The sequence below is a fragment of the Candoia aspera genome, chromosome 12, assembly GCF_035149785.1.
Source record: "Candoia aspera isolate rCanAsp1 chromosome 12, rCanAsp1.hap2, whole genome shotgun sequence".
NCBI lineage: Eukaryota > Metazoa > Chordata > Lepidosauria > Squamata > Boidae > Candoia > Candoia aspera.
In genome coordinates this window covers 16,799,037-16,816,659 of record NC_086164.1, presented here as the reverse complement: position 1 = coordinate 16,816,659, position 17,623 = coordinate 16,799,037, and the positions used below count along the sequence as shown (strand labels likewise).

Here is a 17,623-nt window from a genome sequence, read left to right as displayed (position 1 = left end):
CAAGAGCCACGTTTGACTTCATTCCTAGTCCAGAGTTGGGTCAGGATACGTGGATCTCTATAAACTGGCCAGAAGGAAAGAAACTAGTTGCATATCCTGAAGGAGTTTTATTGCTGAATTTAAGAAATACGGTACACACCTTTCTGAAAAGCTGGGCTGTTTGGAAAACATGCTTGAGCCGACAGGGAAGTCAGTCTCATCTGTAAAACCACCTTATTTTTACCATCCCCCCAAGATGAAGTTCGCACCAAGTGATTAAATACTGAGTTACAATCGTGGGTGTAAAATATTTTATCTCCTTGAAATAAAACGTAAGTTCCACAAAGATTTTATTTTGAGATAGAAAAAGCATTTGAGACAAACTCTACATAGCCATAAACCCAAATACACAATTTTGTTGGAAAAATGCTACCTGTTTTATTTTTACATTAAAAAAGTACTACCTGGGTTTTTTTTTAAAAAATATCTTAATAAAATGATCTTAGGGGCTGATTCTATTTTTAGTTCTCCAGAGTGGAAATACTGTACTTCAGTGTTTGAGGGTCCCTGATAGTTGGAATGAATAAAATCCCTAACATTTGAAGGCTATTCCACTAGGAAAATAAGAGAAGATGGCCATGAAGAACAAGATTATTTTTGTTTGTTTCTTGCCAAAATGCTAACTATCCCAAGACACTAGAAGAAAAGGAAAGACCGTTTCAGATAGCTGCAGCAACATCGATAAACTTCCGATTTCCCAGCTTTGGAAGAGTCACACATTTAACTAAAACTACAGCAATTAGAGAAACTTCCAGTCCTGACAAGGTCCTCCTTTAAAAAATAAATCTAAAAAATACCGTTGCATCAAGAAAAGATAACGATGGTATATCTCATCCCACCGCACAACCTCAGATGTAGATGAAACCAGTGTATCTGTCATACATTGAGCGTTGGGGCATTTTGGCTAGTAGAGAAGAACCCAGTTGAGGTTTTTTTTCAAAGCACTGAATCAACTTCCATGATGGGAAAGTATCAAAACCCTGACGCAGGCCACAAAAGGAACAGCTACATTGAGGTATTTTACGTTAAACTGCACACATGCTAACCGCCTGTCCCTGGTTGTCCTCAAAAAGCAGCATCTAACAAGAGTTCCAGGAAGTTCTACAACCATAAATGGAAACAACATGCAACTTTAGCCTCAACTATCACACAAGATGCTAGAAATATGGGAAAGCAACTTGAGAATTCCATACAGATTCAAACAATTAGCAGGAACCAATTTAGGATCTTTCAAGACTTTATGAAAGGAGTAGGTGATGGGAATGGAAGTGCTAGGAAACAGGACCAAGGCATTCCAGGGGTCTATCTTTGGGCTCCATGGCAATCTGTCCTTACAGCTTTTTTCAAGCCTCATTCCATGAAGCCTGTGAGCCAACCCTTGATTCAAAGAAGTTGGCTCAGGCCAATGGAAGCTGCAAGGCGATGCGTCAGTAAACAGGCAGAGAAACCACAAAGGTTTTCTATTTTGGAGGGGGGTAAGGGAGATGCAATCTGCAAATCCTTGCCTCTTCTGATAGTTAACCAATTTATGCTATTCCTTCCCTGCAAACTGCCTGCAAATTGAGCATGTGTTCCTCTAACTCAGAGTTTCTCAATCTTGGCAACTTTAAGATATGTGGACTTCAACTCCCAGAATTCCTCAGCCAGCTAGGGAATTCTGGGAGTTGAAGTCCACATATCTTTAAATTGCCAAGATTGAGAAACACTGCTCTAACTGCATTTTTTCCCTGGATGGAAAGTCCTCTGCTCAACAAAGGACCTCGAATTTATCGTAAAAGTTCAGAATGAAAGGTGTTCATGTCCTGCTGCTATGCCCTCCCCACGAAAAAACACTTGCCAGCTTAAAATTAAAAAAAACCCAAAGAATATCCCAGCTCTAGAACACTTAAACGGTAAGTGCAAACAATATTAGGTATCTTTCCTGCTAAAGGGGCTATTTTTATGGAATAAGATCAGCAGCCCTTTATGTCTCCATGATCTGGTTGCTTCAGCCCTAAACCAAAATTCTACTTCACAAAAACTGCAACTTAGGCTAGAGCATTCACAGCTCCACCAAATCTCAGATTGAAAGAAAACGCTCCCTCAAAGAGACGTAATAGACATCGTTGAATCTATTATTCAGGATGCCTGTAAAAGAAAACTTTTCAACAGGCTAATGCGAGAAGCAGTTAAAAAGGAAAACTCCCAATCTGTTTTGCTAGCAACGCAGCTTTTCATCCAATAACCTGGGTTGGAAAAGAGGACATTTTTAAATGTCTCAGCTATCATGATCCGGAAAGAAAATATGTGGCACCTGTTTTACGAGCAGCAAGTAGCTCTGAAAGAAAAATCGAAGTCTCCGCTCCTGTGATCAAGAGGCACCCACACACTGGTTAATGGTATAGAAAAAACTAAGGCCGTTGTGCGGATGAGTAATATGGCACAGAATCAAAAGATGGATCCAGCTGTCTTTATAAGGTCCCTGGGCAGGAATACGGAGATCACTTTCACTGACTGATCCAAGTAAGAAACCTACCCTAGATCATTCTTTTTTTAAAAAAAAACTAAAAGAAATAAAACTCAAAATATTTGCTATTTGAAACAGTCATGCGTATGTCCTTGTAAGTTTTATAACCCTATTATGGAAGGGATCCTGAACAAGTGTCCAACACACACACACACACACACACACACACACACACCAATACACTGTGGCTATGCTATTCATCTAGAAATTTCACTGCATGTATATCTCTTTACATATGCCATTTCGAAGAGTAAACATCAAGAGTAATCATCAAAGCAAATACTAAGAACACACCTCGCTCCCCAGTCCCCACTGGGGTTTTGACATCAGAAAATTGGCCCAAGAAACATAGGGATGAAATCTCCCACTGGATAGCAAAAAAGGAACTCTCTCTCCTGATAGAAATGCGACAGTTAAAGAATATTCACAGTAGAACATTTACAAAATTTTTCACCAGCTACAAATACAAAAAACAAGATCTACAAAGCCCCCACAGTAGAAGATGACGTTACTCCTCTGTTTATGCCAAGCTGCAACTGGATTCAAGTTTTGGTCAGCTGGAATGAAATACTCATCACTGCCTTTTGCCGTTCTTGAGGTTGAGTGCCCACCCCACCGCACCCCACGACTTCCCACGCTCAAGTGGGAAGGGCAGATACTGGAGACACTTGGCGTGGGGGGGATGGGGCAGAAGAGCAGCTGGAATATAATTCAGAACAATTGTCACAGCAACAACTTGAAAAGCTAGAGATTCTGCTTCCGAGGATTACCTTTCCTCCAATTTACTCCAATGCTGAAAAGACAATTATTCCTCAACGTTCTTGAAGAATACCTTTTGCAACCTGGCTAATTCAGTCAAACCTGGCTAATTTAACTTAATGTTCCTGAATACGTGCTAAGTTTTCTCTAAGGATCTCCGAATGTGTTGGGCTGCACAGTTCCCATCTAGCACAGCCTTGTTAGGAGGTGAATCATGGGTGAAGAAAGCTAACGCTTTCCTCTGGAGTGTCCTAAAAAGGGGAAGTTGATATATATGTGGACATAATATTAAATACCTGTATGTATGTGATACATTCACATACGTATGCTTAAGTATGACGTAGAGCCCAACCCCAAATTGACAGGTTTTCTTGAGCAATGCCATTCACTGAGACACGGTTTTGCGAAATTCGGCTCCTAAATCATTACCTTAATTAAGCTGTTTTTCGCCAATTAATTTAGAAGAGCAATCTGGGAGGTGCCAGCAGATATGGTGGCATCTGAGCACTCTACAGCTTAAATGTTCAGGAGCTTCAGAAGGCAGTATTTAGCAAGTACATTGTTACTGTTCCCCATATATTTAACCAATTCTAACAGTGCAGAACCTTCTCGTCTGCACTGATAGTGAGGAAGCACCAAATACTATTCATGCCCAAGATCAACAGGAAACAAAACAACCCAAGACCATGTGCAAGGAAGGGCTGAAGGTATAAACAGCTGCCACTCAGGAGGAAATCTCACTGAAGTAATGAGAATATAGAACAATGCTTTCCACCAGCCGTAGTCCATGATGTGATGAGCATCTGAAACTCCAAAGGTCCAAAGAGGCAGGGTTAGAAGTTGCACTGTTAAGTTCACATGTGGCTTTTTGTGAACAAGCCCACATTTTGCAATCAATGTTTTGCAATCATTGCCAGCTACAGGCAATGAAGGTTCAATAGAACAATAGTGGGAAGATAGACCTTACGTCATAATACAGAAACCATGAACAGTTTATACGGTGTTCTTCTCTAGCCCCCAAAACAACCACTGGTTCTCCTCTGGATCCTTCAACAAAGAAACAAAAGCCAGGAGTCTCAGGATATTTTCTTATCTGGGGATCGAAGTGCATCCACACTGAGCTTAAAGATTGGGACGGTATTATAGAAAAGGAGGGTTATGAGTTTGCCGTGAAGCATCGTCATGAGTGACTGGTGCCCAGATGCCCAGATTCTATACCAGGGGCCGTAGAAAGGATCCGAAATAGCTGGACACAGCATGTTGTTCAAATTCACTTCCGTGACCTAGAAAGAGCAGGAGGAAGATTTTTAAATATAAATATATATATCTTTACACTGTCTTAAAACAATCTGCCTACTTTTCTTAGTGTCCCAAGGGTCTTAAATATGTCAGCTCTTCCTCGCCACATCCAACACCCCAACAGGTGGAGATCAAGACCAAACCCCAAACAGGTACAATTTTGAAGTTCCTACACACTGCAGTCTCCCCTGTTTAACCTACTCTACAGCTAGCCTGTAAATCACTGAAAACAAGAGTCCTTTTCTCCTTTCCCCAAGCCACACCCTTGTTTTTCTTTATTTGCCTGCTCCATTGGCATGTTATTGGCTAAACACACCCATACACACAAAGAGCGATACAATCAATATAAGTAAATAGACTCACTAGTCCCAAGATCTGTAAAAAACTGTAGTGGTAGACAAACATCAATCCAGTGGAGAGTAAGGTCCACCAGAAATTCCAGGATGGCTCAGGAGTGTAGATACCTGTTAGAAGGAGAGAAAACCAGAAATTTGTTTTGGGCTGTTCCAAGGTAGGCACTATTCCTTCTTTAATGAAATACCAATTTTCATGCTGAAAATCCAAGATGGTTGCAGTTGAAAACATGAACTAGTAGAGATACCTACACTGCAGACTGGATTGAGGGCCAAAATTACGAACAGTTAAAAGAAAAACCCCAAGTCCGCAGTGTTCTGAGCTTCAATGATACAGCAGGATATAAATCAAGCCTACATAAAAAGAACCTTTGATACACTAGATTCTGTTTGCAATCTTCTTCAGTCCTTGTCCTCACTCAGTGTTAATTTGTTCTTAAAATTTAGACCTTCAATTCTTTGGGGCACAGACTTGTATTTTGGGGAGGCCCTGTCAGCTATTCAGTCCCGAATTTCATCAAAACCTATGTATATTACCCAGAATTGCAAAGAAAAACACACTTTTCAAAACGTGTGCATCACTAATGCATATCAATCTGATTAAAAAAAAAAAACAACCTGAAACTTGGCAAAATAAATTTGGCAGCTTAGCAAAAATGAAATAAAAAAAAAATGAAGAGAGAAAGAAGTTTGACTGTTTAGTCAAAAGAAGGAACCAAAATAATTAAATTCAACCCATCTTTAACACCAACCTCTGCTGGGATGTAAGAGAACACCATTGTTTTGTTGGAAACAAACTTCAGCTTTTTAAGTCAGTACTTCAAGTACTTTATCTCTTAAGATTGCTAGGGAGGTGCCTTCGTAATTCGCTTGCTAATGGCTCTTTGATGGAAAGGGGAGGTGGCTGTTTTCCAAATAACAGGAGGAATACGAAGGTGTTCCAAGCTAGTAATATTTTGCAGGCCAATATCCACCTATGGGCCTCGGAGAAGCCCATAACATTGTAACTGAAGCTATTTCTCCAGGTCCTGTACCTTAGGAGGAGAGGTGAAAGGGTGCTTGCCTTCTTCTGGTGACATCACTTCAGGTACTAGAAGTGTGCTGTCATAAGCATGTCATTAGCAAGAAACAATCTCTGGGTATGTTTTCTCTACCCCCACCCCCACTTTCTCCCACCAAATCTCTTTTTTTTCCTTTGTACTCTGCCTTCAGATCACACCCAGAGATCAGGAAACACTGGGTTCTGATTCCGTTCTTTTCTTGCATAGCGAGGAGCACAGCAGGCCACATTCACACAGCAGACTTCGTCTGAACATGAAATTTGGTTTGTACAATAATTGAATCACACGCTAAGCAAACTAGGTTTGCAAAACATGCTACAGCACAAAACTCATCCGAGTTAAGCTGTTTTGTGAACCTGGCCTTAATCTAGCAAGGCAAACATACGCAGAAGCCCCACAGTATAACTGACTGCATGCAAGTACAGCTGCCTATATAAGATGAGGCCTTCACTTTGTTCCAAAACCTGCCCTCAGAGCATGTTTGATGTGACAGGAGGGAGAAATTCTTGAAAACATGGGAATTAAGCAATACAGAATTAAACTTGAATGCATTCTCAGTGGAAAGGAAAGCAAATTTAACTTTTGCCTTGGGAATAGGTGCAAACACTTCAAGGCACTGAGAAGACCATGGGTGGCTCCTGGCTTGAAAAAGTATGCACGCTCCTGGTCCAGAGATAATCTCATCCCACTTCAGCAGATCAGGACCACAGAGGTCAATGCCAGAGCAGGCATGGAAGTTGACAGCATACACAGCTTCATTGCCCCAGACTATAGAGTTATTGCGCTCACAACTAATGATGCTTTACAGCAGTGTTTCTCAGCCTTGGCAGCTTGAAGATGTGTGGACTTCAGCTCCCAGAATTCTGGCAGCTGAAGTCCACACATTTTCCAGCTGCCAAGGCTGAGAAACACTGCTGTGGGAGATCATACTAGATAGAGAAACAGTTAACTGGAAAGCTTGCTTAACCCCAGCAGACAACTCCAGAGCCACCTGACGTGAAGGAGGGAGCTTTCAAACAATTGTACAAGCAAAGGGAGCAGATGCAGGCAAAGCCCTGGCAAACAAGCCCACATGTCCGCCAGCTGGAAGAGGAACCTGCATGCTTATTTTTCCGAACATTTATGGCCCCCTTCTGAGCTTTTGAAGTTCAGCTCAGGAATGCTTTCTATTCCCTCTCTGATGTCTCTCCAGTCAGAAATTCTTTCTCTCCTTACAGCAGTAAATCACTGAATGTAGATCAATAACTCCTGATCTGGGAAATGAGTAAAAAGGAAGCGTGGGGGGAGTGAAGGTTGGGAAGAACTGAAGCTACATTCTTTCTCCGCTTCCTGGCCTGGCCCAGCTTCTCTCAGAGCAACTCATGATGGCCCATCGTCTTCACTGCAATGTTCCTTACCCGAGGATCCCATGACATTATTGTATTGCCACTTGATAACCAAAGCAGAGACACTTTGTGAAAAAAGGGCCACGTGTACACATCACCCTTCTGAAATTCAAGAAGCAGCATTGCCACATGTTAACCCCAGTATAACTTCCCAGGCCCCCAAAAGCTCTTTTTCAACCCCTCAAAGATGCTTCAGCGTATCTCAGCGGTACCACACCCATTACAGGCCCCCTGTCTTTTCCACAAATGTGGACAGGTCTGGAATTTTTTATCACAGTTAAGTCAGTGGCCACTGTATCAACAGTTACATCACTGTGTGATGGTTTCATGATATAATGTGCCTCAGGCTAGCCAACAATTCTGGTTCTGCATTAACCCAGCCATAAACTCTCCTCCCAGATTCATTTGCATTGCAAAAGCAAGTCCTTCTCATTCCATCTCGTAAAAACAAATTAAAACCAATTACGCTTAATATAAAAACTGGGAGCAACGCTCAGATTGATTTAGGAATCACCCATGGAAATGTCTTAAGGACAGAGTCATTGGAATAGCAGGTTAAAGCCAAAACTAGAGATGCTTCATCACAGCTTAGCAGAAATATGAGCTAAGCTACTCGTGTTTGGTAAATGAAAGCAAAGGTCACCTGGGGTGAGCAGGGGGCCAAAAGAGGGGGAAGAGATGGTGGGGTAAGGTGGGTGGGGGGAGCTGAAGCAACCCTGCAGTTGTAATTTTGATCACGTGACCGTGGGGGCACTGCAACGGCCATAACTTTGGGGACCGGTCGTAAGTCCCTTCGTTAAGCACTGCCATAACTTTGAACAGTCACTGAACGAATGGTCGTTAAGCAATGAATATCTGCAGGACATATTTTTATAAAACTTTGGTAACCCTTTACAGGCGTTCTGCTGACACCAGGACAGAAAAGTTGATGATTCATGGATTTGCTTATAGATAAGGGATGGGTTATGGGAAGAAGGGATATTTGTAACCTTATAGGGGGTGAAAAATTTGTTTTCACTTGCTGTGATGAAGATTGGAAGTCACTTCTTGACATATTACTTTCTTTTTAATCTTACTGTCTTCCTTTTTTCTTCTTCTTTCTTTGCACTTTTTATTCTATTTTTTCCTGAGTTTAGTTTGTATTCGCTTTTACTACTGTAATTAAAATATGTAATAAAAATCATGAAAAAGAAAAAGAAAACTTATACGGCCACCTGCCTTATGCATGATCATCCTAGGTGGCTCACCACAACACATTCCCCAGGTAAGATCATCAAGGCAATGCTAGTAGTAGCAACTAGACTTTCATTCTTTCTTTTTTTTTTCTATTTCACAACATTTTTATCTCAACTTGCGACAAACATTAATGGAAGGTGGAGTTCTGGGTTTGCAGGCCACCAGCAGAGGGTAGCAGAGAGTTTCAGAAACCCAAAGAAGAAGGGCTGGTCTTGTTAAGTAGGATCGAAAACTCTCGAATTTTATTTGTGAGGCAGCAGTCCTGCCCTTACACGTGTCTTGCCATCATCTCCTTTTATGGTTACAGACTCAACGGCTCCTGAACGTTCCTGGAGGATAGACCCATGCTTCCTCCCCGGGCAACATGTGATACCTATTAAAGCTCTCCAACCCCCATCCCTAGAACCCATGGAGAATTATGGAGGATCTCAGACTGTCCAGCCACTCCTTCAGCATTCAGCAGAAAATCCCTGTGTTCCTAGGACATGCTAGGCATGCCATGTCACTACTTTTCTCTACACCTGAACCAAGCTTTGGTGTTTCTCATGTGGTCCCAACATGGAACATTCACCAACAGAGTACATATCAGATAATTTCCATCATTTCATTGCAAGGTAGATGGTGTGGTGCACTGGTCACTTAGGAATTTCCCCACCCCACCCCTTTCATAATTTCCAATCTTATTGGCTGCTATTCCCTATTGAGTGGCAGATCCTCCCGCAGGACCTTCACTAGAACATTGAGTATATTTGCTTGTTTAGGGAAGTTCCTTTTTAAGATATAAAAGGGGTTCTGTAGCAAAAGTAGCAGATCTGAAGGTTTACAGAAGCCTTGAGCTATCCAACTGTGAGGTGCTGTTCAGAAATAAGTATTTAGATATGAAAATCAGGTCAACAGTTAGTCTAGGCCAGCATACCATTTTCCCAAGAGGGAAGTTCTCTGCTATAACACACTCTGGACATTTATTCCCAAAGTAAGAGACCTCCAAGATATAATTCCAGAATTTATTAACCACTTTTTCCCATAACTGTCTAGTGATGCTGGGGATATCTAGATGGACAAGGTCCTTTATACCATTACAAAATATATCCTTTGGGCCTAAGAAAGGAAGACAAGCTGGATGAAACTGGACCAGACTAAGAGTCTATCTTATTTAGCCTCTTGTTCTCATGGTGGCCAACAAGCTGAAGAGGCAATTATGCAAAGCCAGTGGGGCCCCTTCACAAACACAGACACATCTACCATTTCTTGGAGTGGGTCAGTTTTGGTGGGTTTCCCTTCATTTTTCTAAACTGTGAAAAGCTTTGCTGAAGTTTTGATGGGTTGCTCAGTTGGAAATATAGCTGCCTTAGTAAGAATTGGTGTCATGAGCACTGATGGTGAGCAGGAGGGGGCCCCTATCCAGGGGGGAAAACGCATGCGTAGTACTGAGGGGTTAAGCAGCCATTCAAAGAGACACAGATCAGACCCGCCTTGACTTTTGGGGTTTATCTGTCTGGGTTTTTCCCACAATTCTTCAGTTTGTTAGGATTTTCTGTCTAATGTAGCAGTAATAAAACACTAGAGACCTATTCCTTGTCTCAGCGTGGTTTCCTGACTGTTAGGACAATTAGGAGCAAAACATTCAGCAGCTGAAGGTTCTCCAATCCTTATCTAGAATATAGAGATGGAGGCCCTAAGTAGCCAGGAAGATGGGGTGTAATTAAATAATGTCAGTAATTTTTTTTTAAATCTGTTCAATTGTGTCTGATTTTTGGAGGCTGCCTGGACAAGTCCCTGCAGTTTTCTTGGCAAGATTTCTGGAAGAGGGTGGCCATTGCCTCCTTCCAAGGGCTGAGGGAGAGTGACTGGCCCAAGGTCACCCAGCTGGCTTTGTGCCTAAGGTGGGACTAGAACTCACAGTCTCCTAATTTCTAGCCTGGTGCCTTCACCACCACACCAAACTGGCTCTCAAATTAGCCAGGAAGACAGGGTGTAATTAAATAATGTCAGCAATTGTAATTAAGTAATTAATGTCAGTGGTATAATGCATTTTGGCTACACACACACACACATACCTCCTTTCCGTAGCAGATAGATGGGAACAACATATAGCATGACATGTTGAATGTAATAAACTTCCATTTCAAAAGGTAGCTGCAAAAAAAAAAAGGAACAGATTTATAAATATATAACATAGGTTACACTATTATTTCAACAGGACAGCAGTAATCCTATTTCTCAAAGCTTTGTTCGGCTGGTTGATGACTCAAATAGCCAGACTTGTTGCACCTATTAGTCATGTTCCCCAAATTCCTTTAACCTGGTTAAACTGCCTTACCAGTGGTTCTGGGGGTGACCATGTGGACCCAGAGCCCCACAGAACCACTGCCCATGATCATACCAACTGGGTCAGAAGTCCAACCATTCAGGAAACACTGAAACCTCTCACCCACTTTCTCTAGGGAGTGCCTACTATCCCAAGAGCAAATAAAATATATTTATTACAGTCTTCAACCAGCCTTTACAGTAGGAAAACAGAAATAATTTGGTCAGCAATTCATTATCAAGGGAAAAAAAGAAAAAAAAAGACAAGAAAACAACACATCTAATTAAAAGTTTGGCACATTTGTATGACTTCATGAAGATCTCTGGCCACCTGGTATGCGAGTGTAGAGTGAGCATCCCTTAAAAACTAATAAACATAAAATCTATCGGGACGACCCTCAAGTGTAGAAGTGATTGGGGAGATCAAAGCACATCTTGGGGCATCATAAACAGGACCCCATACGAGGACATGGGCAAGAGTTTCTACCTCCCTGGATCCACAAGGGCAAAGTCTCTATAAGTAAGGAGTCTCATGAAATATTCCTGTCGGTGGTGCTGAAGGGAGAGCATCAAACGGGGCACTGGAAAAGGCCCATTTATATATGGTTATGTTGTATAGATATCCCACAGTAGGGGTTTTGCAGCTATCTAATATTTGGCAATAAAATTCAGGAGCACCAGTGATATCATTTTGGCGATCAGTGTCCCTAGTTCTTCCTTTGACTATTGGTTTGGCCTTCTAGCTTAATTGGCCTATGATTGATTTGGCCTTCTCCAGAGTTAATTGGCCTAGATATTCAGGAGAGAAGCCTGCAAAGTTCTTTTGTACAAGTACGATGCCAATGAAATTGGTAGCTGTCCAGCAGCAGCAGAGGCAACCGGCCTGTAAGGTCAAACGTGATTCTGAGGTTAGAATCCTGGTCCAGGCCTGATTAGCTTCAAGCTTCAAGACTGTATTAGGAGTGCATTTTGGGGGACCAAACAAAGCCCAAAGGAAATTCAACTGAGCAGTTTCATGAGCCCTTTGGTTTGTACAAGGGCCAAGTTGTATCCCATATAATAGTTGGGCCACAGTTTAAGCCATAAACAGTTTGACTGCTGCTGGAATGTGATTTGTCCCCTGTTGCCTATAAAATTTAGCTATTGCTAGTGTGCTCTTTTGGGCAGTGGAAGTGGCATAATTTACCTGGGCTGTTAAATTCCTAGAGGCCTGAAATACTATGCCCAAGTATTTAAAACATTTGACTTGCTCTAATTCATGGGAATCAACTGTCCACTTGTGCCTTTGTCTTTTCTTGGAAAAAACTAAAACTTTAGATTTAGCATAGTTGGTTACTAATTGTTCCTCATTACAGTAGGGTGCCGGGGATCTTAGCGCCAGTTTCATGCCCAAAGAAGACAAAAAGAGAAGAACTGCATCGTCCGGGTAAAGTAGAATTGGGAGATGTCTGTCAACTAATTTAGGCGCATGGATATCAGCTCTCTGAAGGGTTTTAATCAGAGTTCATATATATGTTAAAAAGCAATGGTGCTAAAATGCATCCTGACAGTCTGGATGAAGTCAGAAAGGTCCTCTCCCCTGTTACATCTTACAACTTGCATCCCAAGAGCCATTACAACAGAAATATTCCTCTTGGCAAGTGATACTTCTGCACAGAGTTGGAGGGCCAACTTTGCAAGCCTACCCAGGACAATAGTAAGGAAACTTTGGGGAGTGGTGAACACAGGCTGGAATTCTGAAAGCATGCCCTGGCCTGGTCACAAAAACACAAAACTATTCATTTCTGTTCGGTTGCCTCTGTGTCATCAGTGCTTTCATCAGTTGCCCAGCTGACTCACGGAGAACCATTTCTGCAAACAAATGCATTACAACATCACCCAGGCCAGAAATAATGTTTCATGGTACCAAAATAGTCAATCTTAAAGATTAACTACTTAGACTAGTACATTTCCTGGTACACTGAGATCAGGAACTGTCAACATCCTTCATAAATCAGATCATTAACATGGAAAGCCATAACTCCCCGCTGAGATAAATCCAAAAGGAAGACAACAACACCAACAGAATTAGACGCTGTTACAGGAGACAGACTTCACTTATTAATGGAACTTAAACAAAAGTGTTATTGCCTGGATCTGATATTGGCACCACAAACATTGTGACATGACCAAACTTCAGCACATCCCAAACTAAGAACATTAGATTGCATTCAAGAAACAACTCAGCTGTTTTTCTATGACCCAACAGCATGCATAGCTATCTGGGGTGTGTTGACCTGTTTTGGAGTAAGTGTTTAGTAGCTTGAAGCTTTGACATTTTAAAATACCAAATTTATATGAACACACTCTGTTAATATCCTGGACCAGCAGGCATACTCAATTTTTCTGTCATATTCTTTCCTTTTCAACAATGGGCTTCTTATCTTGAGTATCTATTAATCTCGAGAATCATTTCATCTTTAGGAAGTGAAACAAGGTGTGGTTCATACAGTGCACTAAGCCATGCTCAATTAATTAATTAAATTTATTTCTCCATTGCTATGCTGCACATAGACTCATGATGGTGCAGAGTGTATATTTAACTGTGGCTTATTGAATAAGACACAGTAGCATGGGTTCTTCCAAGAAGCTAAGCACAATTTATAAAACAAGTAGGTTGGGATCACACAAGACTTAAAGTTAAAATTGAGCCTTATTTCCCTGGCAGAAAATAGTTCAGTAATCTATATATATCCAGTCAGACAGACAGCCTGATGGCAGATTTGTGGGCTTGAGAGAGAGTTTGCAAATAATCGAAATATGCTAAAATATGAATCCATAATACGGCAAGTCAAATTCTGCAGGAGAAGCAACTAAACGAATAAACAACAACCTACAGGCTGGTCTCTTAATAAGGATTGATGCACATTGGTACTACCTGTGCACATTTCAAAAATGATTTCAAAAAATGCTTCAGAGCCCACATAAACATGGCACATCTCTGCTATTCAACAGATTCAATTTTCAATGTTATTTATGGCCAAAAGCCCCCAAAGCAAGTTACAAATATAACCTACACTTTGTATTAGATAAAAGAGTTTAACATTTAATATTTAATAAGTATTACGTAATAGACTTAAAACCTCAACTCATTGATTTGTTACTAAAAGAGCCACAGTTAAAAATCTGGCTGTTGCCACTGTAATCTTAGGATTTTTATCTGCAAGTAAAATTTTTACATACTCAGAAGTATCCCTTCCTGGTTTGGATTTTAAAATAGGCCAGATAATTTCCTGCTGAAGACTCTTAATAAAATTCACAGTACAGTAAAATATAATCCAATGGTTCAGGATCAGTATTGTTACAGGGACAAAACCTTTGAGAGATGGGAATGTTTTGAAATCTACCATATAGCATATTTGATGGCGATACATTTAATCTGGCTTTTGAAAACGCTCTTCTATATTTACTTAAATATAAGCTATTCAAATATTTAGGAGGTTGAAAAATATGTCTGTAGTTAATTCTGCAAGTTACAGGTAAACACCATACTTTGTCTTTAGCTGTTAATTCCTGTACTGAATTACCCCATAGTCTTTGTCTGATACAATGAATGGCTGATGACATACCCCAGGAGAATAAATAATCAGGATCAATGCCAATCAGACTAACCTTTTGAGTCACCTGTTTAAACTACACATCTACAAAGGATTCATTTGGGATTTCCTGAAACAATCTTCCTTGTTTTTAAAAACATATATTTGCAACCCAAACTGAATAGTGTTTAACCAAGCCTTTGTTATCAAAGGGCATTGCCCAGTTTGCAAGAAAATAACAGAATTTAGAACACAGATTAGAACACTTACAAAAGACCGTAAAAATGTTGTGCTGTGTGTGTGTGTGTGTATGTGTGAGAGAGAGAGAGAGGGAGAGAGAGAGAGAGAAAGAGAAAGAGAAAGAGAAAGAGAAAAAAGGCAAGTTGTCAATCAGTACTACATAATTGAAGCCCTCTTCCTTTTATATGTGAGTTGGGTTTACTGCAGTACAGTGTTTTTCAAACTTGGCCACTTTAAGATGTGTAGACTTCAACTCCCAGAATTCCTCCAGCCTGGGAATTCTGGGAGTTGAAGTCCACACATCTTAAAGTGGCCAAGTTTGAAAAACATTGCTCTAAATCTTCCTGTGAAGACACAGGCTGTGAAAAAGCCTCTAGAAACTGTTGTGAAAGCCGAGCGGATTTCCTCCAATCCAGCGTTATGCAATTCTGAATCCTTGGCAGAAAGAAATCCTTGTATTTTTATATGCATTTGGGGATCTTTTTTAAAAAAAAATAAATCCTATTCCTCCCCAAACAATTCCTGTATTTCGTCGGCTCTCCATAGCAGCCCAGCTAAACAGGCATCCCTGTTTGTGCCAATCTGCAAGAAGTGGAGTGGAAATGACAGCTGCTGATTGTTGGCCCAAGCACTTTATTTCACAATGATGGCCCTTCTGAGCAGGAAGATGATGTCACCATTTTCTTGTACATAGCAGGGTGGGACAGTTCTAAGAAACTCTGGATGCAAGATTGTGCTCCAGCAGCCCAGCCCAGCCCAGCCCAGTCCAGCCCAGCCAGCTTAAGCGGATCCTTAGCTAGCATTTAAGTAACATGCTGAATGATGTGTATAATGTTGCTGTCCTTGAAGCACACTGGGCGTTTTCCTTGTGCCCCAACAGTTGGGCTGGTCCCAACCCTGTTAGGCTTTCAGAAGGTTTTGAAGACCTGGCTGTTCCCCATAACATTTGGGGCAGGAGGTTGAGTGAGCTCTGCTGCCTAATTGTTTTTTTACTGTTCTTTTCTGGAAATGGAAAGATTTCTGTCACCTTGGACATCTATTATTTGGACAGTTGGGCACAGCATTCCATGGCCAAAAGTGGGAGATTGAAAAAAGCAAAGCAGGGTGATTGGGCTTTGCATGTTGGGCATACCAACCGCTGTGATTTGTTCAATCATAGTTTGGTGTTTGGTGGGAACCCAGCCAGCGGCAGGTCACCCCACCAACTGTGCTCCAACAATTCCTCTCCACCCCTAGCAAGTATTCCGTTGTAGAACTATTCCAAACTGGAGATTCTCCAAGAAAGACTTTTATGAATACTATTGTCCTTCTGCCAAAGATTCCTATTTGTCCAGCATCAAAGCCCAGCCTTTGCTTGGCGTATTGATGTTCAGTCCAATAATGGAAGAGGATAGTTAGCCCAAGTGATTTTTGAATGTTACGTTTAGAACTGGGGTGGGGTGGGGAAGAATGCTTGGCCATAGCAAAGCCCAAATTTGACCCCATCCTACTCCTTATCCTCAAAAGACCTGATTTATTCAGGCTCTAACTTAAGCCATTCCCACCTATTTAGAAAGTGAAGTTCATGCACCTTAGTGTTACAGAAAAGCAATAAATATTTCTCAAGGGTGTGCCTAGTTTTAGCAGGATTTCACCTTTCCAGGAATTCATGTTCTTCCCTTCCAGGTGGAATTTCATATTCCTATCTCATTCCTCAAGCATCCTAGCATTTTGTTGGAGGAATGGACTCGTTTCAGAGATCGTAGGCAAAAGAGGGATGGCAGTGATGGCAGGAAAGTGGAGATTAGGACGGGCACACCTCTGGCAAACAGTGGCAATGATTAAATTTGCAGAGAACCACACTTTGCATTACTGGTCAAGGGATTCCTTACAAGTTAAAATTAAAGGGGTTCCTTAGAAGCACAGAATCCTGGGGTTGGAAGAGACCACTAAGGCCATCATGCCCATCCTTCCTCAGTGGAGGAATCCAGATTAAAGTACCCCCAACAGATGGCTGTCAAGTCTTTGCTTGAATATTTTTTAGTTTTTGTGCCTCCAAGTCAATGTTGACTCCTGGCAACTGGCTGGTGAAGTCCCTGCAGTTTTCTTGGCAAGGTTTTTTTTTTTTGGCAATTTTATTTATTTATTAACATATTTCTTTACTGCCCATCTTGTATTACAATGACTCTGGGTGGTTTACAAACAATTAAAGATAAAAGGTTAAGTTAAAATCATACCGCATAAATATAAATACACATAAATATAAAATGCAAAATATAAAATATAAAGTCCAAAATGGTGAATAACGATCTCATCATTGGCCCCATAGATGTGCCAACCACTCCCATGATTGGCTATCTCCCCTCCCAAATGGTTTGCCATTGCCTTCTTCTTCCTAGGGCTGACAGAGTGACTGGCCCTTTAGGCTTCATGCCTAAAGTGGGACTAGAACTCTCAGTGTCCCAGTTTCTAGCCTGGTGCCTTAACCACTACACCAAACTGGCTCTCCTTGCCTTCAAGTCAAACTTGACTACTGACAACTACCTGGACCAGTCCCTGCAGTTTTCTTGCCAAGGTTTTTCAGAAGTGGTTGGCCATTGCCCCCTCCCTAGGGCTGAGAGAGGGGGACTGGCCCAAGGTCACTCAGCCGGCTTTGTGCCCAAGACGGGACTAGAACTCACAGTCTCCCAGTTTCTAGCCTGGTGCCTTAACCGCTACACCAGACTGGCTCTCTTTGCTTGAATATATCCATCAATATATCCCTTCCCAGGATTATTTATTCCCCTGTCAAATTGCTCTTAAACTGTTATTTATAATGTTCATTCAGAATCCGCCTTCCTGCAACTTAAACTTAGCTGAGAGAAGGAGTTCCCATTTTTCCTTA

At 41.4% G+C, this 17,623-nt stretch overlaps 2 protein-coding genes across 2 annotated transcripts in view; both read right to left on the bottom strand.

Moving 5' to 3' along the window:
* The window catches only part of COL4A5 (collagen type IV alpha 5 chain), a 669,904-nt gene that overhangs the window by 286,993 nt on the left and 365,288 nt on the right, over positions 1 to 17,623 (bottom strand). The window lies entirely within an intron of this gene.
* TMEM164 (transmembrane protein 164) overlaps positions 3,610 to 17,623 on the bottom strand; it is a 33,646-nt gene continuing 19,632 nt past the window's right edge. The window contains exons 4-6 of the mRNA XM_063313634.1: positions 10,696 to 10,774; positions 4,967 to 5,067; positions 3,610 to 4,587 (exon numbers count right to left, since the gene is read on the bottom strand). Of these exons, the coding sequence (XP_063169704.1) occupies positions 4,381 to 4,587; positions 4,967 to 5,067; positions 10,696 to 10,774 (387 nt within the window). The 3' untranslated portion in view covers positions 3,610 to 4,380. The remainder of the gene's footprint in view (positions 4,588 to 4,966; positions 5,068 to 10,695; positions 10,775 to 17,623) is intronic.